We start from the raw sequence: 23,486 nt of genomic DNA, 5'->3' as shown, positions 1-23,486 counted from the left end.
GGTAACCTCACTTACACAACGAAACACAACGTACGCATTGTTTCACGTCAGTTTTCGGTGAACCCGTGGTATCACTTCGGTCGAGCCGGCCCATTCGTGTCGAAGCATGGCTCTCCCACACTTAATGAAGACAGAATACTTCTGTACAGGAGACTCAAATACCAGCAATGGATTCTCAACACACGGGCTGTTGATTGTCACCTGGATTAAATTGAACAGTTTTCTTAGCCCTCGGGTCTTGTCTGGTCAAGCGCAAGCCTGTCCTTATAGTCCAAAGTCAAAGTCAAAGTCAAAATTATTTATTTCAATTAGACCAGGAAGGCACTTTTGAACGTCAAAGCAAGTCCAGATCCCATGACTGTTGAGGTGTGGGGAGGTTCATTCTCACCATAAGCTACACTAGCGCCGTAAACAACAAAAAGAAATACACATTTCTAACGCAAAAAAAAACAATATTAAAATTATCTTTATTCATAGTTCAATTAACCAGGACAGAGCTGGAGCGTCGGCGTTCATTTTTAGGGGCCTTCTCATTCTGTAGTCTTAAGTACACATCTTCAATGGTAGTAGCATTTAAATAGTAATCTTCTACCACATCATCGTATTTTTCTTTTAACTGCTGCAACTTTGCAAACATGTTGCTGTACAATTGTTGTTTCTGCTCTGGCTCTTCATGGATGTAGAAATATAGCATAGACTGAAATTAAATAGATAACTTGAACTGCCGAACTCTGATATAATTCATGATTACTTAAACTATTCCTTAGTAGCGAAAACGAATGCTAAGGACTGGGTTAAGTGACCATTAAATGACTTTGAGCGGTTAGAGATATTTCATGATTACTTTAACTATTCCTTAGTAATAATTCTGAATGTCAGACTCTTACTGACTAAACACCACCCCGTTCCTACTCCTGCTTTTCGAGCCGGAGCCCCGGTAAACCCGCTAGGTAGTCCGCAGCTCCGATACGTGTCGGCTGCAGTTACTTCTGCCGTTGGCAACATGCCGCTCGTGTGTAAGAGCTCTAAAGTAAACATAGTTTGTTCTCACCAAATGTTCCCCGGTCTGCCTGCCAGTGGGGAATTCTTTAAGAAAGTCTTTCCTTAAATCGGTGATGTTGGACGCAAACACAACACTCTTGGCACTGTGCACATCTTCAGTGTCCGATATAGCTGTAAACATGGACACTCATAACATCAAAGGAGTTACAAGTGCGTTACCCGCCTTTTGAAGATTTGGAGATTGGAGATGGGGGATTAGGGATGGAAATAGGACCTTCGGTAGACTCACTAGAACGTAATGTAAGTTCTTCCTATATTTTAATTAGTTTTGTAGTGACACATGGTACGCGATATGAGTTGAAAGATGACAGAAGTCGCACGATTGACGAACAAATCAACGCATTACGTCGTAAATGTTACATGAACATGTGCATATGAAGCTTACATGCGAATTAACATGTATAGGAAATCCTAACGAACAACAGTTGAACAGAAAGCCCGTTAGGAACGATCACCTCGCCTGGTCGGAGGGTCCTCCTTTTCTTAAGGAACATATTTCTCTGTTCCCTAAAGATTAAAAAAAAATGCCAAATAATGTTGATGACCGTTTTTGTAGCTGAACTAAGACTCCTATAGACAAAAAAAAACTTTTCAAAGTGTGCCTTTTTCCCTCAAAGTTCACAAAACCTTTTTATAAAAAGAATATGGAAAATGTAATCAGTATTTTTATATTTTTTACAATAAATACAAAGCTATGCATATTTAATACCCACCAAAATCACTAAGGTTCAAACATGTGCTATCACAAAACTATCTCAAAATCGAAATTAAGTACCGTATATAAAATTAGTTTTCACAAACATATACGTTGTTTAATGTAGTACTTACATGCAGCAGATTCATCATCAGCAAGTAAGGCGTGGAACTTATCCTGCCTGTAGGCAGTCATGGTCCTCAATTTGATCCGCACGGTGTACCCGGTCGCTATGAACTCCAGCACTTCTTGCGCCGGACCTATGAGCGCTAACTGTCCTTTGGACATTACTGCTATTCGAGTAAATACCGTTTGGAGGATACGCCAGGCAACGCTGAAATGTTGAAGTATTTATTTCAATTGTGGCCTTTCTAAAGTAAGGTTTCTAAATAGGAGATGGATCTAACATACATAGACCATTTGTGTTTACCAATACGATTTCCGAGCCTGGGAAATTAAGAGCTAATTTCGACAAACTGATCGGCAAATTTTAAAAATCTGATGTGGCTCTTCAATCCTTCCGGACATCTTTACAGGCCTTTTTTTGGTGCGGTGGGAATCCTTCAAAAGGCACCTAGCTTTTTGGGGATAAAAAACTAGGGAGTGTCTTTACAGGCCTATACAATAAAAAAACTATAGTTATGACATTAAGCTTAGTTCCTATCACAGTCATGGTATCATAAATAATTGGCGAAAAGGGGGTATTACATTTTTTTTATGGTATAAGGTAAACGGGCTGACGAATTACCGGATGGTAAACAATCGACGCCGTTCGTGGACACCCGAAACACCAAAGGCATTACAAGTGCGTTGCCAGCCTTGTGGAGGTTAGGAATTTAAGGGTTGTTGTGGAATCGGGGATTGGGTAGATTGGGAAGGGGGTAATTGGGCCTCTGGTAACCTCACTCATACAACGAAACAGAACGCTAACATTGTTTCACGTCGGTTTTCTGTGAGGTAGTAGTATCACTCCGATAAAGGCAGCCCATTCGTGCCGAAGCATGGTTCTCCCACACTTAAAAATGTGCACCTCTCTATCAACTCATTTAAGAAATATTATAATATGTTATAATCTTACCTAGTCTCAGCAATAATTAAAGCGGCGGGCTGCAAAACAAGCCGCTGCAGCGCTTTAGCTACGAGCAGCCTAGAGGTAGGATCGATGCCTCTCATGGGCTCGTCTACAAATACCACGGCGGGGCGTTTAACCAACGAGCCACATAAAGACAGGCGACGCAAGCAACCAGTGCTGTAGTGCTCTACTAAACCTGGGAGAGTATGTAAACCTGAAAGCAATCATGTATTGTTGTTCTTTATATTAAAACACTATCCAAGTACTGACCGCCTCGTTGGTCGAGTGATGGAAAGTGATTCCCGGGTCGGCAAAGAAACTATAGATTAGTTTATTCCCGTTTTCCAAATTTTTTTCAGTGGTAGCACGGCTCACCCCCTTTTATATGGGACTTGATAACATAAACGGTGAAAAGGTGGTGTACATTATACAGTGGCATTACACGCCATAATGTGCACCTCTGCCTACTCCTTTGGGAATAAAAGGTGTGACAGTATAAAAATAACTATCCAAATAAAAATATTTCGTAACTTCTTCGTTTTTCGTTTTTTGTTTGTTTCTTTTTTTTATGGAGTAGGAGGCAAACGAGCATACAGAGCACCTGATGGTAAGCGATCAGTGTCACCTATAGTCACCAAACCCGCAACACCGGAGGAGTCACTAATGCGTTGTAATGAAGAACAGATCATTCTTACCGAGATACCGTAGCGTCGTAAATGCTAGTTTATAAGCTATCCGGTCCTCGTACCCCCGCATTTGTGCTATGAATATGAGATTCTGTGCTCCAGTCATAAAGCCGTCCATACCTCCTAAAGATGATGACAAACTGATCCTGTGTATGTACTGTCAACAAATACACTTCACCATCAGTTACAAGGCGTCAGCTGCTGAACGTAGATAGGTCTTTTTTAAGCCTGAAAATCTAGGATGAGGCGCGAAAGAGTCTCTCGGCTGGCTAAAACACCCCGTTTCTACTCCTGCTCTTCGAACCGGAGCCCCGGTAACCCGCTAAGTAGTCCACAGCTCCGGATCGGGCACCAACCCTAACGCGTAACTTGGTAAGTTTTATATCGCAGTTCAAAACTTTAAGATTTATCAGATTGCAAATCACTCGAAACCCAGGGGAAGATTAAAAGGTGGCTAAAATTCTATGAAAATTAATTAATTACTGTATTTTAACATTAGATTAATTATTTCTTTACAGTATAACCAGATAATGAATACTCAAGTAAAGTGCTATTTAATACAAAATTACCTTCATGCGATTTTTCCTGATGTGATGACCGTCGACATAGGCACTGCCTCTCGTCATGACGAGGTTCCCAGCCAACATGTTCAATAGCGAACTCTTACCGGCACCGTGACCACCTAGTATGGCTAAACACTCCTCTGAAATAAGTATTAAGAAACCAATATAGATAACTTGATTACTTTCAAAAGCTGTAAACACGCTTTTGCATCAAGTAAAAAATGGACGTATCTAATGAGCCCAAACTCAGTATTAGTAAAAAGTTCAAGTTGATTGATAGAAATTAATAATTCTCAGATTTCACCATCAGGTCATTTCGATGGTACTAAGTTTAATAATGATACAACAATAATTAGAAGAGTCTGTAATTCCATTTCGACTTGATGGCAGTTAGGTCACCGAAAACTTGAAAGATATTACAACCCTGTGTTAACTGGTCATAGTTATAGGTCATAACCGGATCTGTCATCGGATAAGATCAGAATCGGATCATACTATAATGTGGATCTAAAAGTACTTGCTTACCTTTTTTGACACTAAAATTGACTCCTCTGACGCCTTTGTGGGGGGCCCACTTTCGCACGTCATGAATGTATTCCTTGTGCACATTGTTGACCAGTAACAAAACATCATCAAACTTACCTGGTAATAAAATACCATGTATTTAAAGTCAATAATTTAATTTATACTTTTTACTAGTATATGGAAAAAAACGAGAAGACTGATTACCCAATGGTAAGCAACTAGCGTCGCCCATGGGCAACACCAAAAGAGCCTTTGGAGGTTAGGGGATTGGGGATGGGGAGATTTAGAAGGGGGAAATTGTGCCGCCGGTAACTACTCACACGGCTGTACACAATGCAGGCGTTGTTCACGCCGGTTTTCTATGAGGCCGTAGTATGGACAACGAACACTTGTGTTTTTGTTCTTCTCTATAAAAACTTACACTTATTAAACTTTGCTTGCTAATAGTCATCCACCGAAGGACATAGGCACATCTTTGACTATTCACAATACGAAGAAATACTAGTATAGAGTCAATGGCGTAACTATACCGTTCGGAGCCCGCGACAAATTCGTTGGATGAGCCCCTTTTCCCAATATAAAAAATAATAGTTCAGATATCAATTTTTCAACTGGGGCCCCAACCGGCGCGGGGCCCATTTTGCCGGCTTGCCACCCTGTAGTTACACCACTGAATGGAGTATTGTTTTTAAAATACGGACTATCGTCGACTACTAACGATCACGAATAGCTGTGCGAACGTAAGTCTTCTCTTTTTTGATGGTTTTATCATAGAACGTGCTCTGAGGGGCCTGGTAGTCGAAGAGGGTAAACTGCTCATACCAGTACTGCGGTATTCTCATCTCCAGCAGTACTACCAATGACTGGAAAACAATGGCGAATTCATTGGTTTAGCAAAAAATATTTGTGTTCTTTTATTATGGTATATGTTTGATAGTCAAACGACCTGATTAAGATCGCAGGGAGCCGCTGGATGCAGGTCAATCCAACTGGTCAATCTGGAAGACATTGGCGGAGGCCTATGCTCAGCAGTACACAGACACAGAGACAGTGTATGATGAGGATGATATTCGATAAACGAGCAGACGGATCATCTGATGGTAAGCAGTCGGTGTCATCCACGGACACCAGCAGATTCGAGTGCATTGCTGGCTCTTTTGGGGATTTAGAAATATGGGATTGGCCGTGCGGTGTGGAAGGATTTGGTCGTCTATTTAAAAAAGAGTATTTAATCGAATTCTAGACAGTATTCGGTAATGACAGGGAGTCTGACTATACGGAGTTGCAATTTGGTAATAGGCTCACCGGTCATCACCGAGTATTTTAGAACTATTGTTGCTAAACAATGAATAATTCAATTAATAACTTACAAAGAAAATTAAAAAATGTGCGATTAGATTCAAAAATTCATAGTAACCAGATTCGTATGACGAAAGATATGGATAAGGCTCCATAGATTCTGACTCTGAAATCAAATTGTGGATAGGTACATTAATGAATCTTGTAGGTAATACCTAACTTAAGGGATCAGAGAAAAGGCTAAAGGAAGCTACAAACATTATAGCATTCAGGTGTTTAACAAAACATACAATAACGTAGTAATATTAAACAACAATATTATTTGTCAACAGTATATTTCCTACAATATATATTTTTAATTCTCTCTTTAGTAATAGCTACATCCCAGAACATAACTGAGAACTACAAACGATGTTTGGACAAGACCACAACATTACGTTCACGATGAAATTCATAGATGGCGTTAATTTAAAATAATGGTTAAACAAAGCCTTCTGTAGAAATCATACGATTTATTTCACGGATTTGGCAACTAACTCTACAAATACACTTAACAGTAAAACATTTTTTAAAAAGGTCTTCAAAACTTCAAAAGTTAATATTTAACCTGTATTATTTAACCTAAAACCTTCTCCTGAGTCTAAAAAATGCTATACTGAAAACAACATTAAAATAGGTTCAGCTAAACGCGAGATAATTGCGCACAAACATACATACATAGTCCTGTTTTTAAGTAAATTAAAAATAACTTACCACAGCAAAAATCCGAGTCAAAATTCGGCTCATCGAGTACAAGTAAGTTAGGACATTTTCGCTTATTCAGATTGCAGTAAGCATTTAACCTAGCTTGTAATGTAAGGCGAGCTAGGCCCAAAGCAAACGCGAATATTGGAGACAGCCGACCAACAATCATTATGATGAAGAAGGGTATGGCTACATAGGCTGAAGTCTCCCATTCCGACTTCAATACTGCTGATACTATCGGCAGGATTACGCCTGCAATTCGTATTATAACACTGTTACATTGTGTAATCATCGTGTGAAGCAACTCTATACGTGTTCTGTCGCCTGTATCGTGGGTGCGTTTGCAAACATATAAGTTCACATACCTACACATCACACCCAGAAACAGCAATTGGTGGTTCACACAAAGAGTTGCTCTGTGCATGTGTAAAACATGTCTTACAATTTTAGTACTAACCGAAAAATATAGACATCACATATATTTGACTGATAGCAAGATTTTCATTCAAGAAAAAGCTAAACAAATACAGTTGACTCAGGAATGCCAATCCAAATGCTATTATTAGTAGTAATATTGATCCTGCAAAATATAAATATACAACATTTAGGTATATCACTTTGTCTAAAGCGCAACTGTCGAGCAAGAGGCTCCAGCTACTACTCTCAGTATTAGGCGATTTTCTTTTCTTCTGAGGGGAGAAAATCATCCTACTACACCTCCCATCTTGGGGAGGTTGAGGGACTTGTGTATTTAGATTCTTATGCTTAACCAAGGTTTAACTGGTGAAAAGCTAACATTACATCATTTAATCTTCTGCTCTCGAAGATACACTTAGACTCGTCTAAGCAAGGAATATCAAATCTTCGATATGAATCCAAAATCTCCAGTTCGAAGTAAGTTTTTAACAAAAATTCTATAAAACTGAGAATTTCAGGCACCAAAGAAGTCAAAACTTGTCATGTCTCGTCTTCTTAATACGTGTATGTTACACTCTATATTGCTTACCTAAAAACTTGAATTGAAAGAAAGTCCTATCGAAATCGAGCATGACTCCTATAACAATAACTGGTCCAAGTATGGTAGCAGTGTATATGCCCATATGCGCGGATAGCTTGCACGCCCAGTGCAAAGCGGGGTTACAACCAGCCATCATATGGTTGTCCCTTATACCACGACGCAGTTCCACTATACACAGAATTATAATAGGCGTAAGCGGAAGAATGGACACTGAAATGTTAGAAATAAGGTTTTAAATTCAATAACTTGTCTGTCAGAAGATTTGGCTCATCATCATCTACATCGATGGGACGTCCAATACTCTAAAAGGAGAAGCCTTTTAAGAGAAGCTTGTTGTAATGCCACGAAGATTGTAACTTAAAGTGAATGATCCTATATGCGTTTCACTGCCTGCGAATGTATATTTTATTAACATAGTATCCGATATTTAACTGTAAATTGCAAAATTTAATTTACCCTGGAACAAGATTCAGAATGACGAGACAGCGCAGTGTCTGCCGTCTAATGCCTGGCATGGTTACTAAACCAAGTCCTTAGCAATTGTTTTCGAAACAAAATCATTACTAAGGAATAGTTTAAGTAGGTAATCATTAAATGTTTTTTAAGGGCAAGCTAAACCTGTAAACGGTGTAGCTGCTTAATTAATTATTAGGAAAAAAAACCCTAATAATGTCTCTGAAAGCGGCAGTATGTCCAATTCGATGCAATTTCGTAATAACTATTCAAATAATGTTATAGTAACCCCAATTGTAATAAAATAGAGATTATACCGTTAAATGCAAGGGAACGTAAATTCTTGAGACATAAAAATAAGGGTCTTTATAGGACGTTATTATTATTAGTATTCATAACAAAATAAGGGGCCGAGCCTATTTTGACCGCAAGTTTTAATAAAAAGGGAGAAGATACGCATGTTATTTTAAGTAAGTGGTCATAAATTGTATTTAAAGTTATTACATAGACAAAATATTTTGGGGCAAGATCTTATTTGATGGGGGACCAAGAATGCAATTTGTTGTTGAGCCATGACATAATATATGGATCCGTATTTTTTTTCTAAACATATGACTTTATCCCGCTAAATACTGGTATTTAGCCGAAATTAAATACTCCGTATGTATACCAAACTAGTAAAGTAAAATCCAAGACACAAATAAATGTACAAGGTGTCTACATAAATGAAAATACATTTCGCTGTCTTCAGATTCTAATTAAACTTTAATAAAATTTACTACTAACTTAAATATTTTAGTATAAGAAATTTGTGTAATTATATGTGAGATTTAACATGTTGTTATGTTACATGTTTGAGCAAATAAAATTTTTATTTCTTATTATTAGTATCAGCAGAAGAGGTCAGTTTTACTATAAGCATGTACTTACATATAGCAACCCATACGCTCCACTTTATGCACAAAAATACGCTTTTCGGAACTTTAATTTTCGGTTTCTTTGTATTATTTCTCAAAATCGGTTTGTATGACGTCCGTATGCTATTATTCATGCTCGGCAGAAACATGGACATGTAGAGATTACTGAATATGTTCACAGATTCTGAGGTTGACTTCAAATCCCTTGGATGAAATATTTTACTGAACCTGTCCGTCACTTTAAACCCCGCTATCTCTTTAGAAGAAAACCCTGATCTCGGGTTATGGAATTCTGTAAAAAAATATATGATAAAACGTCTATCATCTCTAGTTAAATATTTTTTTTAAACTTAAAAAAACTACCAAAACCTGTTTGGCTGCAAAATAATACACCAACATTGCGACGTCTATCGAAAAGCACGTTACTTATGATTATATCCCGATCGTGTTTTGAAACTAGTCGAGGATCGTCGAAAACTTACTCGATACTTAACAAGAATCATTAATAAATTAAAATTTAGCCGGAAAATATTCATACTAAAAGATAGCTAATTCTGTCTCGACGTGATTCGCAAAGCATGCTGCTTATAATTTATGAATCCCGATTGCACCTTGAAACTAGTCGAGCATCCTCGAAAATTATACAAAACATAAATATTATAATATTTAACACATTGAACGCCGTGGTGGTCACCCGTGACCGACGTTAGCGGAGGATTTGCCTTCAACAGTTGTCTATAGGCAGTCAGACTTAAACTAACTCATACCTCCATCAATATCCGGTGCATATACAAGTTTTAATCCTGGGAATTTCTCAGCTCCACTATACAGGCCCTGTTTCCTGAAGGGACCCACGTTGTACACCAACTTGTTGACGCCTGGTATAGGTTCATCAGCCGAAACGTGGTGTGTGAATATTTTAGTACCCCTCAGAGAATGGTTCGATGTCAACGTCATTATTATTAGACATACAATTGGGACTAAAAGACGCTGTCGATGGAAAATAAATTTATTGAGGTAAGGAAGCATACGGGTCACCTGATGGTAAGCGATTAGCGCCGCCCATGGACACCAGCAACACCAGAGGAGTCACAGGTGCGTTGCCGGCCTTTTAAAAAGGAGTATTCTTTTTTCTTGATTGTCAATGCCTTTTCATCATCAATAGCATGTTGACACTAAAGGCCTCTTCTACATCATCGGGTTTGCCAGAATATCTACCGACCGCAGTTCAAGTTTATTAGAAAAGCTCAGTAGCTTTTTAAACAGAGACTGAGCAGTCTTCGTCTCTCTTAATTAGATGTGTATTACTTCAGCCTGCTCTTTCAACACCCGCTTGAAGAGTAGGGTTTTTTTTTCAGGGGGGAAAATCATCCAATGACTTCTCTCGCCAGGGTAAAGCGAGAGGGGGTGTCAGACTCTTACTGACTAAAAACCACCCCGTTCCTACTCCTGCTTGTCGAGCCGGAGCCCCGGTAAACCCGCTAGGTAGTCCGCAGCTCCGGATTAAGCATCAGTCCTACTGGGCCCCATCTGTGGTGGTCTGATGGCTCTTTGAGGCGCGCGCGGAACGCAATGCGTCGCACGCATGGGTCTGGTTCTGGTCGGGCGGCGAGCTACCCTTGCTCGCCGCCCGCAGACCTGCACTGAAGAGTAGGGGTAGCAATTTATTCTACTAAGCCGTCAGTACACGGCCAGTAATAATATGAGTGGTAAAAAAATCTACAGTAAAAATAAAAATAAAATAAATCCGTACAACTACGAGGAACTGTATCTTCTTCATCAGCAGATAATCGTATGTACGGGTGTGTAACAACTTGATGCGAGACCAGAGCAGAAATATCCCCTCTAGTTTAGTTGATCTGAAGGCTATAAATAAAAATAATTGATTAGGAAGATTTTTAAATAAGCAAACAAATGAAAAAGAATCTCCCTTTTTTCTTTTAAAACAGAAAACGTTGGCCCCCATTAGGATTTTCTCCTGTGTCGTGGGTGCGTTTACAAACATACAATTTCACACACACATTTCACCCAGACCCGGAACAACAATCTATGGATCACACAAAGAGATGTTCCGTGCGGTAATAGAACCCGCGATACGTTGCACGACAGCCATTTGCCCATCTTCTTACTCACGTAACTGTTCGACGAAGTTACTCGTTTAGTTTCAAGCCACGTTGGAGCCTATAATAGTGAGCAGCATACATATTATGACAACTAATTGAGTGCTAGTGGCCGCGTTTGGGGCTTGAAACTTATCGAGTAACTTCATCAGACCTTAACATAACTACGTAAGTAATGTGTATGTTCTCTAATTACATTAATTAGCCTAGCAAAAATGCTAACTTTCATTGCATAACTGTAAATTATATTAATGATTAACACGTTTAATTAGTTACTTACCCAGATAAGATCTATCGATGCCGCCTTGTGATGTATATTTCTCATCCGGTTTATCAGTAAACCTGCGAATTGCATAAAGCATAAATATCCCCATATCAGAAATTGTCTGTCTCCAATTACACAACACTCATATCGCACCTTTTCTTTAAACCATTAGCTAAATTGTGGTTTCGATCTCGAACAAAAACAAACTCATATTAAGCCCATTGAAGAGTTACAGGGTTGCGTACAATGCGTACATTTACCAGTACCTCATTCACAAGCACGCTGATTCACAAAAACAAACTCACTCCATAAAAACCTCCTCCATGAACATTCCCACATCTATAAGTTGTATTCCAAACTCCTCTTTCTTTTCCTCCAAAGTTTTGAACACTTTTGGAAAGTCGTCGCTGTCTTTGGTAGGGAGAGACAAGACAATGTTTCTCATATCTTCGATCCTACTCTTCAGGTTTGGTATGATACCTTCCACTGTCTCTTTGAGTTTCATCATTTGCACACGGTCTTTTATCGTTATTGATATGTTGAAACTCGTTCCTGTTGAAGAGTTACGTTTCCATAGTTAGCAAATTACCTCTCAAAGACAAAAGTCAAATTCTTGGTTAAATTTTCGTGTTGGTGATTTAGACCAATCAGGTACAATTGTAACCAGTTTATTCCTCGGGTAAGGTACTGTTACCACCAGATGATAAATATTTATCATTATGATACCAGATTGTTTTTAAGCTTTGGAACCCCATTAACAAAGTTGTCAAAGGTAAAGAAAACCGCTGGAGGCAGGTACTTCCAACCGGCTGATCTGGAAGTGTGAAGAAGAAGTGGGGAGAAACATCCAATGACTTCTCCCACCATAGGCGAGGCGAGAGTGTCAGACTCAAACTGACTAAACACCACTTTACTACTCCTGCTTTGAGCCGGAGCCCTGGTTACCCCCTAGGTTGTTCGCAGCTCCGGATCTTGTAGGTGATAATATGATCATTAGCTATGTTCCCTTTACTTACCAATAGCTTCTCTCAAGAAGGTAGGAGACCCGTGGCACTTGAGTACTCCATTGTTTAACACAACGATCCTATCTGCTAACGCATATGCTTCTTCTAAGCAAGATGTCGTCATTATAATTGTCTTTTTAGAACGGAGCACCTGTATAGTGTACAAAGTTATTTTTTTTATGGAATAGGGCGGTTAAAAATCAGTCGTGTCATCTAATTGTAGGTAGTTGGTGCCACACGTAGACACTTGCAACACTAGAAGAGTTATAAGTACGTTGCTAGTCTTTTAAAGGTAATTTGGAGATTGGAGATGACAAATGGAGAATTAGTGCTAAAAAATTGTTACTATTAGATTTTTTTCTAGATTCTACCAGCAGCTCAGCTCACAATTCTTGGATAGAACGTATGCCTATACGTTATTGCAGATTTTAATCGATCTCTATGCCATATTTCATTTCGACCCGTTCAGTAAAGTTGGCGTTAAAGCGTAACATACATACATCCTTACAAACTTTCTTAGATAGGATTATTTGTGGACGAAAGCTGGTAGATGGTAATGATGATTAAGTGAATGTTCTTACAAAAAGCATATCCCACAATCGATGCTTGACTTCTACGTCCATCCCAGTGGTGGGCTCGTCCAGTACCAATACATCAGGGGATACAGCCAACACACAGGCCACCTACAACAGTACCGGATCAGTGAATGATCAGTGTCTGACTGCCTCGTTCGGCTAACGAGGTTGCAAGTGCGACTGCCGGGCGAATGGTCTCGGGTTCGATTCCCTTTTAATTTTCAATAGATTCTCAAATTCCGAATTTGTTTCGGTGTTTTTTAGAATTCCAAACTCCATTAGTTTTACAATCTCTATATATAAAAATCAATTGCTGTTCGTTAGTCTCACTAAAACTCGAGAACGGTTGGACCGATTTGGCTAATTTTGGTCTTGAATTATTTGTGCAAGTCCAGGGCAGGTCCAAAAGGTGAGAAAAAAAAATGTTTGAGGCGGTACGAAGTTTGCCGGGTCAGCTAGTAATATACACTTTTCAAAGTACTGGCTGGAATAAACCAACCCATTAGAGCACCAAACGCCTTCTCGTTTCGATTACTTAAAACGTTTAAGGGTACTGATGTGGAGTTGGCAACGCGACACAACTGCGAATATGAAACCCAGTGTCACTTGACGCTACTCGAGTTTTTTCGATTCTTTTACTTAAGTAAAGGGAATTTAATATAATCAATCAACATACCTGCAAACAACGTAAAGTTCCTGAAGAAAGTTGTGAGCCATAGTTGTCAGCTACATCATACAACTTCAGCTTCTTCAAGAGCTGGTCCAGTGTGAAGTCAGGTTGGTCCTCGTCAGGCTTATTTCTGTGTAACTGTCATAGTTAATATATTAGGTATAAGCTGTATTATTCACTAACTCTTAAATACTATATCAAATCACATATTAACAGCCTATAAGTGGCCACTATTGACCAAAGGTCTCTCGCACGGAGAAGGTTTTAGATATATATATATACGATTTTTATGGAACACGCCGGTAAACGAGCAGACGTATCACCTGAGCACTTAAAACACCAGAGGCGTTACAAATGCGTTGCCGGCCTTTTGGGGGTTAGGAATTTAAGGGTTGTTGGGGAATCGGGGATTGGGAAGATTGGGAAGGGGGAAATTGGGCCTCCGGTAACCTCACTCACACAACGAAACACAACGCAAGCGTTGTTTCACGTCAGTTTTCGGTGAGGCCGAGCACCATCGCGCATGAGAAGCGGGCATCTTACACGTCCACTGCGACTTACTATATCATCAGGGTGAAATGTTGCATTTCTTTATAGTATACTATCTCATCTCAATACTAAACATCCCGCCACACTCGAAAATAATCGAGCTAGTCCGAAATAACACGAGTAAATAACAAACCTTTTTGAAAAAGGAAATATTTTCCTTGACGGTGAGGTACTTAAAGTAGATGTTTTCTTGCGTGCACAACGCCAAGTCCTCATGATGTTCCATTACTCGGTGAGCCACATTGATGCCGTTCACAAATACTGCGCCAAACGTCGTACCTATCATGCCTGAAATAACCAGATAGTCATTCCATCGCATCAATAGTGCGTAACAGTCCAGTCTTGGACTATGAGCTTTCTGTACAGAAGAGCAAGTTTACCATAATTTCCACACTCGGTTGAGGATCCCAGTGTAAAAAGATCAGGTTTACGAGGTTTACCAGAGCCCTGCTAATCATGTTACCGACTCTTGTTGTGCAGAGTAAAGTTCTTTTAGAAAAGGATTCTTTCGACCAGCTAGCTATACAACCTACATAGCTCCGTCCCTCTTGCACTGATCAGTGATCGACCATTATGACACAATTGTAATAGCAGACTAAGGCCCCAGGCGAGGTGATCGTGCTTGACGAGCTTTCTACCCAACTGTTGTTGGGATTTTTGTATCCTGTAAACTTCACTTGTGCAATGTAGAATTTATGACGTCATCCGTTGATTTGTATGTCAATCATCTATGTGCGACTTCTGTCATTTGTCACTTGTCATGTGTTTCTACACTATTATTTCAAAAGTACCTAGAGACATTCTTATAGATTAATTGAAATAAAACCCTTTAACAAATATTCCAATCATACAAAATTCAAACCTGCAACGATGTGCATAAGGGTGGTTTTGCCAGCACCATTGTCTCCTAAAACTAAGGTGATTTCGCCTTGATAACAATCAAAGGTGACGGAATCTAAAGCCTTAATGTCCGTTTTAGACACCTCCAAGGTTTCTCCCTTGGCCTTGAATACCTGAAAACAAGATTATTAACTACTTTTCTTATTCTTGAATTGCTTTTTGTACACATTTTTATCATAATCATGATTTTTTCTACTATCAAATGAGAATAACATCAATTTTTTAAAGACCTTCCCGCTTTATTGGATTTTACCCTGTGATCTCCACGTTTAGCAGTCTGCTTTCGTATCGCGTTAGAGCATCAAAAGTTTTAAAAGCGTGCTACCACACATTCTTCTGTGGCATGTCAGAGTTTTAGAATATGTATACTTCGGGTCTTGTCTAGAATGCAATTGGATTTTCGAAGCTCTTTATGAAGATTTCTAATTACTTAATAAATACTCACCCAAAGATATTCAAGTCAGGTAATACTGAAAATACAGATCATAAATTAGTTTTGAAAAAATATTAGACGTAATAAAAGTAGGTAATTATTATTAACAGGCCGTGGTACACCACTGCTGTCTAGCAGGACTCCTTTACCAATTTTCCACAATATCTCCGCTTAACAGACAGGTTGCAGTTCGCAGTTTTTAGAGGTTTAGTGTTATCAGAAAGCGTTTTTGATCGATCTCTGTTAAATATACCTAAAGTCCCTTACCAGGGTCCTCCGACTACCGAAGAGTGTGGACATATTTTCAAATAAATTAAAAACCATTGTAATTAATGTGGATCATTTTCTTTCCATATAAAAAATATTTCAAATCTCACTACTGAGTGGAACCCGCTCAACGTCATACGTTGTGACAGGCCCCAAAGGAGATGGCGGGATGTACTCGATATCTATGAGAAGAATTGCCTGCAAACAGCTTTACATAGAGAGGAGTAGAAGGAGTAGGGAAGTCTTTACCCTACAGTGGGACGATCATGGCTGAAAACTAAAACGGACCTTATCACTCAACCAGTAGAATTTAATTCCGTATTACCTTGGACACGTTGTATATCTGAATGGCAATGGCAGCATCAGGAGGAAGCTTCTCGAAGTACTTCTCATCTCGTTTAGCTAGATACATCTCAGGGAGAGTTACTATTCTCCGCTTTATTTTGTGGCTAAGCCAGTACGATTTCTGTTAAATGAGAAAATGTTTAAATTCAAGTGGGGAGGGCGATACTTTGACACGAATGGGCCGGCTCAACAACGGCCTCACATAAAACCAGAATGAAACAATGCTTGCGTTCTGTTTTACCGTATTAGTGAGGTTGCCGAAGGCTGCTTGTTTGTCTAACTACCAGTTAAAAATAAGTTAAGTAAATAAGGAAATCTATGCTTATTTACCTAACTATCAGTTAAGTAAGTAAGGAAATGTATGATATTTTATGTCACATGATAGACCCCACTCAGCACATTATAGATCACTGGCAGACCCAAAAGAAGATAGGCATCTTCTACAATAAACAAAAGTTAGCTTTACCTTTCCCAGTGCCCAAAGAGACAAATAGAAAAGTAACCTTACCACAGAAGAAATAAGATAATATTTACATTGAACAAGAAGTTCCAACGCTTGGAGACTCCAAAGGGGCCTGGCCTCACCAGATCCAAGTACCAGGCGAGGGTGGTGATGAAGGCGAGGTGTGTGTAGAAGAACATCCACACAGTGGCCACCGGCAGCAAGTTGTCCGAGTGACAGTTGTATATATTGCTGAATGTGGAGCCCACACCTACAATTATTATGAAATTCAACTATGGGAGAGCCATGACTGGGCACGAATGTGTCGGCTCAACCGAAGTGATATGAAATGAAATGATATTTATTTCTGTAAGTAGGTTATAAAATAACACTCAATATTTCAAATAGCTAGATGAGGCCGGCATTTCCTATCCGACTACTCTGAGAAGAAATGCCGAAACAAACTCAGAGGTCATAGTCTCTTTTAAAGTCCAGACAATGAAATAGAGGATAATGTAAGAGAACCGTGCAAGTTGATTCTGTAGTGGTCTGGTGGTGATACCACAGCCTCACAGAAAACCGACGTAAAGAAACGCTTGCGTCGTTTCGTCGTGTGAGTTAGGTTCCCGAATTACCTCAATCTCCTCATTACCCGAATCCCCAACAATCCTCAAATTAGTAACCCCCAATAGGCCGGCAACGCAATTGAATTCATATGCAGCGCCGATTGCTTATCATCAGATCATAGATCCACGATCAAAAATTACACGAAATAGGACATTATTAAAAAGAATTTATAAAATACATACCAATAGATTCCAAATAAAGCACTTCATCCCAGAACAGATAGATGGGTGCATGTGGTAGTATAATGCATACCAAATATGCGACTAGCTTGTACGACCGCTTGTATGAATACCATAGGCAGTCTATGATGAATGTAGACATGTATAGAATGAAGCCTAGGCAATCCGCGTGGTGGACTGAAATGATAAACAAATAGGTTAATTTGGGTTACATACATACATACAATTATATTTTTATATAATATGTATTGTTTTATATATTGACTGCCTCGTTGTTCGAGTGGTCGCAAGTGCGACTGCCGAACAAGGGGTCTCGGGTTCGATTCCCGGGTCGGGCAAAGTATTACTGGGCTTATTTCGGATTATCGAAAATTTCTCGGTAGTAGCACGGAGTCTGGAATTGTGTCCAGGATATGGCAATAGGCTCACCCCCTATTACATGGGACTTTAACACAAAATGGTAAAAAGTGGGTGTACATTGTATAGCTGCATTACGTGCCGTAATGTGCACCTCTGCCTACCCCTTCAGGGATAAAAGGCGTGAAGTTGTGTGTGTGTGTATGTATTGTTTTATCGGTAGTAAATAAGCTTATAGACTGTCTAAGGGATGGCGCTCACTGATGGCATGGTACTGCATGGCACGGCATTTTAAATCTTATATCAATGCGTTTAGAGTTCATTTTACCGTTTCCGTTACAGTTTACCTATGTAGAAGTTTTTGATTGCAGAAGAACCATCTTTCTTGAATAATGATGGAATCAAATCGGTTAGACAACCAGAAATCCTACCTACTAGGCAAAACCTCAAGATTTCGGGGCAAACCAAAGTTTTAAACCCCACTTAACACTTATGGTCAGATAAATTTATTCTAATTTTCAACTTCCTTAATATGAGTTTGATTTCTTGCGTTGTTTGCGCACTGATTGGTTAGTTCATTCGTACCGTCCAATCAGAGCGCCTAACGCGCTCTCGTTTCGATTTCGTTTAACATTAAACAAACTCGTACTAAGCCCTCAGTTGATTCAGCCATATTAGTGTTATTTTAAGTACATAATATAGGTACTTACAATCCTGAGAAAGAGCAGTAGTAACAAAGGACAGTGACATAGTGTTCATATAGTGCAGCACTATGGTAAATGATATAATCAAGAAGTTGCTGTTCGGTAATATAGGCTCCGATGTTATCTGTCGACAATATGCGTGATTAGAATAGATCTAAATTAAAGAACTGATTAAAATACTTTTTTTTAAGATAGAGTTCAGCTAATATTTTGACCTGCGTAATAAATATTACTTAGAAGCACTTTGCAACGAGCAAATAGATTCACTAGAGGACTGAACAACAGACAGGCATTTTAAAAATTGTATATTTGCTCTGACGTTCATTCCAGGTCGATTTGAAATAAAAAAAAATGTCTTTGACTTTGCCTTTGAAGTCCATACCCATAAACAAAGATGTAAGATCTATCTATACCTCAAAAAGTATCTATTTGATCAAAACTGCTCGAGAAAAGCTCGACTAATTTCAAGCCACACCATATAGGTAATTATATCAATCAATTTCGTAAGTCTTACGATAGCTGTTACACGAACATTATACAAGCTTCAATAGATGCATTATACAAATGATACATTTTACCTACATGCCTACAGGGTGTCTGAAGAATTGAAGTGTACTTACTTTCAATAAAATCATCACAGGTATACAGTACAATATGCCAATAAACAAAGTCTCCAGGATGTGTGAGAAGCGGAGTATGTCAGCACATATACCCGACATCTTCATCAGCTCCTGAATATAAGAAACATACATACATAGGTACATATGTACATACATAATATAATAAGCTCGCGCCTGTCTCCTATGGGCGTTGGTAGAGGCAATGGAACGCCAATTGCTATGAATCTTATATACCTTATACGCCTCATCTACACATTCAATAGAATATATTCAATTCATTCATATTAGAAACATTTTCGTTCAAATATTTTTTTAGAAGATTTTCCTGTGTCTGGGGTGCGTTTACAAACATACAAGTTCACATACACATGATATGATTACACCCAGACTCGAGACAATTTTTTTTCCTATAATCAACTTTACAAGTTTTCAATATTTTTTATGGAATAGGTAGCAAACGAGCAGTTAAAATTAAAGTTCATTGTTATCAATTTAGATTACTTTCATATTATATTTATATCCCTATTACAATAACACTTGCAGACCTATAAAACCTAGCAAAGTTCCAATTTGATTTTTCACAGTTTATAAGGGTTTAAAAACAGCCACTCAGACAGCGACAGTACCCCACTCTCCCCCGTGAAGGGGAGCGAACGATCATCGAAGGCTGATGGTAGATCTACCACCGCCCGCCTCACGCTCAGGGCACCGCGCCACGTCTCCTCATCGTGACTGGTGAGGACTCACATAGTGTGAAAGTCTCGAGAAGAGCTTACTATAGAAATGATCCTATGAAGTAAGGTCTTAACCAAACTGACGAACGCGCCGAGGGTCATTCGCTCGCGGAGAATCTTAACACCGCGATTCAGAAAATGACGTCACTGCACAGTGACATCTAGTGGTGACGCTTGGAACTATGACACAGCTAAGAAAAGTATGTGAAATTTATTCAAAGATTTTCATAATTATTATTTAAAGCTTTTGAATAAAAGTTCTTTACATTTAGATTTAAAATATTCTTTAGTAGTTATAACATATTTAACACTATAATATTTACGAAAGATGCATGTCATCTAGTGACAAATCAAATGAACTAACACGCTGACATAAATACCATGCGCACGCGCAAGCGCAATTTACGAATCAAGTTAAAAATAGCATTGTTGACAAAATCATGTTTTATTCCATCCAATTTATTTTAGAATCACGTTGATGTTATTATAGTATGTTTATATTGCTATATGTAAACATAAATTATTATTATTATACATCAACTATCAAACATACATAATGGCCATATTTTTCATGATTTAATATTTATATTCTTGTATGTATGTATGTATTCTTAGATAGCTATTGTATAGCAATGTCTTACCCTCAATCCAGATCTCCTTTCCATGATCAAAGTCGCAGAATGAGAAAGGAAGAAGGGTAGCGGTGCAATTATTGTGCATATTATCATGAACTTGTGCAAAGTGTGCAGTTCTTCAGATATGTATTTCGGTATAGTTATCAATGACACAGTCTGTAAAGAAAAATAAAAACATCCAATGATAAGCCAGTAATTATAGTAAATAACTAGGTAGTCCTGCGCGGTTCCACCCGCACTGGTCGGCTCCTATTGCTCGTAGCCTGATTATATACAGCCTTTCTCGATAAATTAACTGTCCCACATAAACATATTTTTTCAAATCGAACCAATACTTCTAGCTAAAGACTAGCGCTTACAAACTCTTCAGTTTTATATAATAAATAAAAAAGTAAATACATATAAGATAGTAAATAATATAGTGCTATGGCATTTTATTCCCCTGAAATTTCTAAATTTAACAAACTAAGTATTATTGGATATCATAATAGTTACATATAAAAATTATGTACATAACTAGGTAATTAGGTATATAAGTACAGAGCTTAGGTACTTCATACCCCAGTGCTTTCATGAAAAATATCATGTAATCCTAATTTAAGTATGTTCCTTATTCCCTAGGCAATCATCACATTCCTAACTTTACCTGAAGTTAGAATAAGTGTGTCACACCTTATACCATAAGAAATAAGGTTGATATTTGCAGTGCAGTAGTTACAAAAATAAACAATATACCTGTACAATGACCTTTCCAATGCGTTGCTCTATGTAAGATTTGTCTATAGCCCATTGAAGCAATCCCACGTGTGGTGGAGCCACTTTCTCTGTAAACAGGAGAATAATATTAAACTATTAAAATAGTAGTATTAGTAGTAGATATCAATCTGTATTTTGAGATAATGAACCTTAAGTTAAGACGATATAGTTTAATGTACATTACCAATAATGATATAGGACATATTAGAAAATTTATCAATGGTAGCACAGAGTCTGGAATTGTGCCCAGTATATAGCAATAGACTCACCCCCTATTACATGGGACTTATAACACAAATGGTGAAAAGTAGGTAGTACTTATATTGTACAGGGGCATTACGTGCCATACACCTGTGCCTTCCTCTTCGGGGTTAAAAGACGTTGCATTATAGGACATAATTGTATTTTTTGCTAGTGGGTCAATGAGTGTCAAATTATGATTCTATCAATTCTGATGACTTGTACATCAGATTCTGCAAATTCGTACAATAATTATTTGTTGATATTCAAATTAAAAATTAAATTATATTTGCATTTTCACTAAATACATATAATGTTATTGTCAGCAATATTATGTTTACAAATATCTATTTTAATCTACTGATTCTTTATTTTAAACTGCTTAATTAATAAATAAACTATAAATGAAGATCAGAAAGTCTATTAAACCTGGTGTAACCAGAGCATGGAAATATCCATTCAATGCTTTATTTAAACGGTTATCTTGCACTGCAGTGATGGCATCTATGGAATAGTCCAGGGGTCCAGTATCTGTAGCATTACTCTGGAAACATACATTATAGCAATAACGGCATTTTGTATATTTGTGTGATCAGTAACTCATAGTTCGGGAAGTACATGTACACGTATCTAAATGCATCAACTAGACAAGAGAAAATCCTAGTGTGGGACAATCTTTAATACTTTAAACCCCATGGTAGTCACTGGTGACCAACATTAGCGGAGGATGTGTCTTCAACAGGTTTCTATTGGCAGTCAAAGGCTTAAACAAATGAATGAAACAAGGCATATGGGGCAGGAGATGAAACAAGGTGATTTATTAAAATTTGTTAGAATCCAACACCCCTCAAATAACAAAATGATCTTAAATATTCATAAAAAGCGGTTACATAGAGATATAGTTATTCAAGACAATTTATAAATTGTCTAGAAGATTACTAGAGTTGCAGTGGATTGAAAACTACAGCAGATTTCACTCAGTAAAAAATAAATTTTGTATGTAGGTATACCTTAACGTCCACCACCACAACTGCTTGGGAATCATTAAATTTTCTTTCATCCAATGGATATGCAAAGCTTTCAAACAACCACAGCCGATTTGTTCCAGTTTCTATAAACCACAAAAAGTGTAAATTGGATATGTTAAGAAGAAAAAAATAGCACAGCATTTTAAATGGTACACCTACAGATTATAGAGGTATTTAGTTATTTTTTAAATGAACTGTAGTGTTCCTTTGTCATCTATAAGGAAAAGTTAGTTAATATACATTTTATTCTCACCGATTTCATTCTGAGCTAAATAATTCGCAGCCCTGTTAATTAACCGTCGTGTGTAACTGTTATCTGGAGTGAAAAACACTCTTATCACAGAATCATTCAGCTGAAATAATGATAGGTATACATATTTTAAATGGTTATATTTCCGATTTACTTTTACTGTACCGTTCACAAAATATTTCAAACTCACGTTTGGCTCAGAGCTTGTGCCTTTAGTCGTTTGATAAACGAAAAAGAAAAGTAAAAATACAGAGACACCGCTAAAGATTTCCCAAAAAGAGTGGCAATAATGATGTGATCGTACAACCGCATATTTCCACATTAAAACCAGTAATGGAATGCATACTCGCTTTCTGTACTCGCTTACTTTCTTTCTAAACATGTTAATAAACAGTAGCAAATAAAAATCGAGTAATAAAGTTTAAATTTGGCGGAAAATGCGTCAACACAATGTCAATGTCATTGTCAAGCAAAACAACGGCAACCGGGAACGGTGCTGCCACTTTATTTTACTGTTTTCAGATTCAACTAAATAACATAATAAAAAAGTTGTTGAATAAATTAAATGAATTATCCATAATTGGTTAATGAATGAGCTAATTGTATAAACAACTAACAAATTATAAATATCAACGTGCAATAATAACATCATCTTTTGTTTTTCGAAGGAATTGGCAGACACAATAAACTTTACAAAGAGAGCTGAGATGCTGAGTTGTTCAAAACGTTGACTTCGTTATTGAATTATAATGA

At 38.0% G+C, this 23,486-nt stretch overlaps 1 protein-coding gene and 1 non-coding gene across 3 annotated transcripts; both read right to left on the bottom strand.

Moving 5' to 3' along the window:
• Nucleotides 1–451: 451 nt before the first annotated feature.
• On the bottom strand, nucleotides 452–23,466 carry LOC118266087 (phospholipid-transporting ATPase ABCA3). 2 transcript variants are annotated; one of them, XM_050694912.1, is made up of 33 exons: nucleotides 22,924–23,466; nucleotides 22,737–22,836; nucleotides 22,466–22,566; nucleotides 21,885–21,999; nucleotides 21,195–21,283; nucleotides 20,466–20,615; nucleotides 19,091–19,201; nucleotides 18,477–18,594; nucleotides 17,413–17,586; nucleotides 16,696–16,874; nucleotides 16,142–16,282; nucleotides 15,079–15,229; nucleotides 14,350–14,504; nucleotides 13,674–13,805; nucleotides 13,004–13,105; nucleotides 12,435–12,573; nucleotides 11,724–11,970; nucleotides 11,434–11,495; nucleotides 10,787–10,899; nucleotides 9,801–10,023; nucleotides 9,047–9,325; nucleotides 7,652–7,873; nucleotides 7,103–7,225; nucleotides 6,655–6,897; nucleotides 5,973–6,067; nucleotides 5,321–5,465; nucleotides 4,603–4,719; nucleotides 4,084–4,217; nucleotides 3,524–3,671; nucleotides 2,835–3,042; nucleotides 1,891–2,090; nucleotides 1,052–1,173; nucleotides 452–697 (listed from the first exon to the last, which is right to left on the bottom strand). In XM_050694912.1, the coding sequence occupies exons 1-33, from the start codon at nucleotides 23,113–23,115 to the stop codon at nucleotides 479–481; spliced, it is 5,049 nt and encodes a 1,682-aa protein (XP_050550869.1). In that variant the 5' UTR covers nucleotides 23,116–23,466; the 3' UTR covers nucleotides 452–478. The 2 variants fall into 2 exon arrangements, with proteins under 2 accessions (XP_050550869.1, XP_050550870.1); XM_050694913.1 differs by lacking the exons at nucleotides 452–697; nucleotides 1,052–1,173; nucleotides 1,891–2,090; nucleotides 3,524–3,671 and having other exon boundaries at nucleotides 2,888–3,042.
• On the bottom strand, nucleotides 19,695–19,896 carry LOC118266543 (small nucleolar RNA U3). Its single transcript, XR_004782868.1, has one exon. It is a non-coding gene; the product is annotated as a small nucleolar RNA U3 (small nucleolar RNA).
• Nucleotides 23,467–23,486: the final 20 nt, after the last annotated feature.

Source organism: Spodoptera frugiperda, chromosome 7 (genome assembly GCF_023101765.2).
Source record: "Spodoptera frugiperda isolate SF20-4 chromosome 7, AGI-APGP_CSIRO_Sfru_2.0, whole genome shotgun sequence".
NCBI classification, from domain to species: domain Eukaryota; kingdom Metazoa; phylum Arthropoda; class Insecta; order Lepidoptera; family Noctuidae; genus Spodoptera; species Spodoptera frugiperda.
This window is presented reverse-complemented; position numbering and strand designations above follow the sequence as displayed.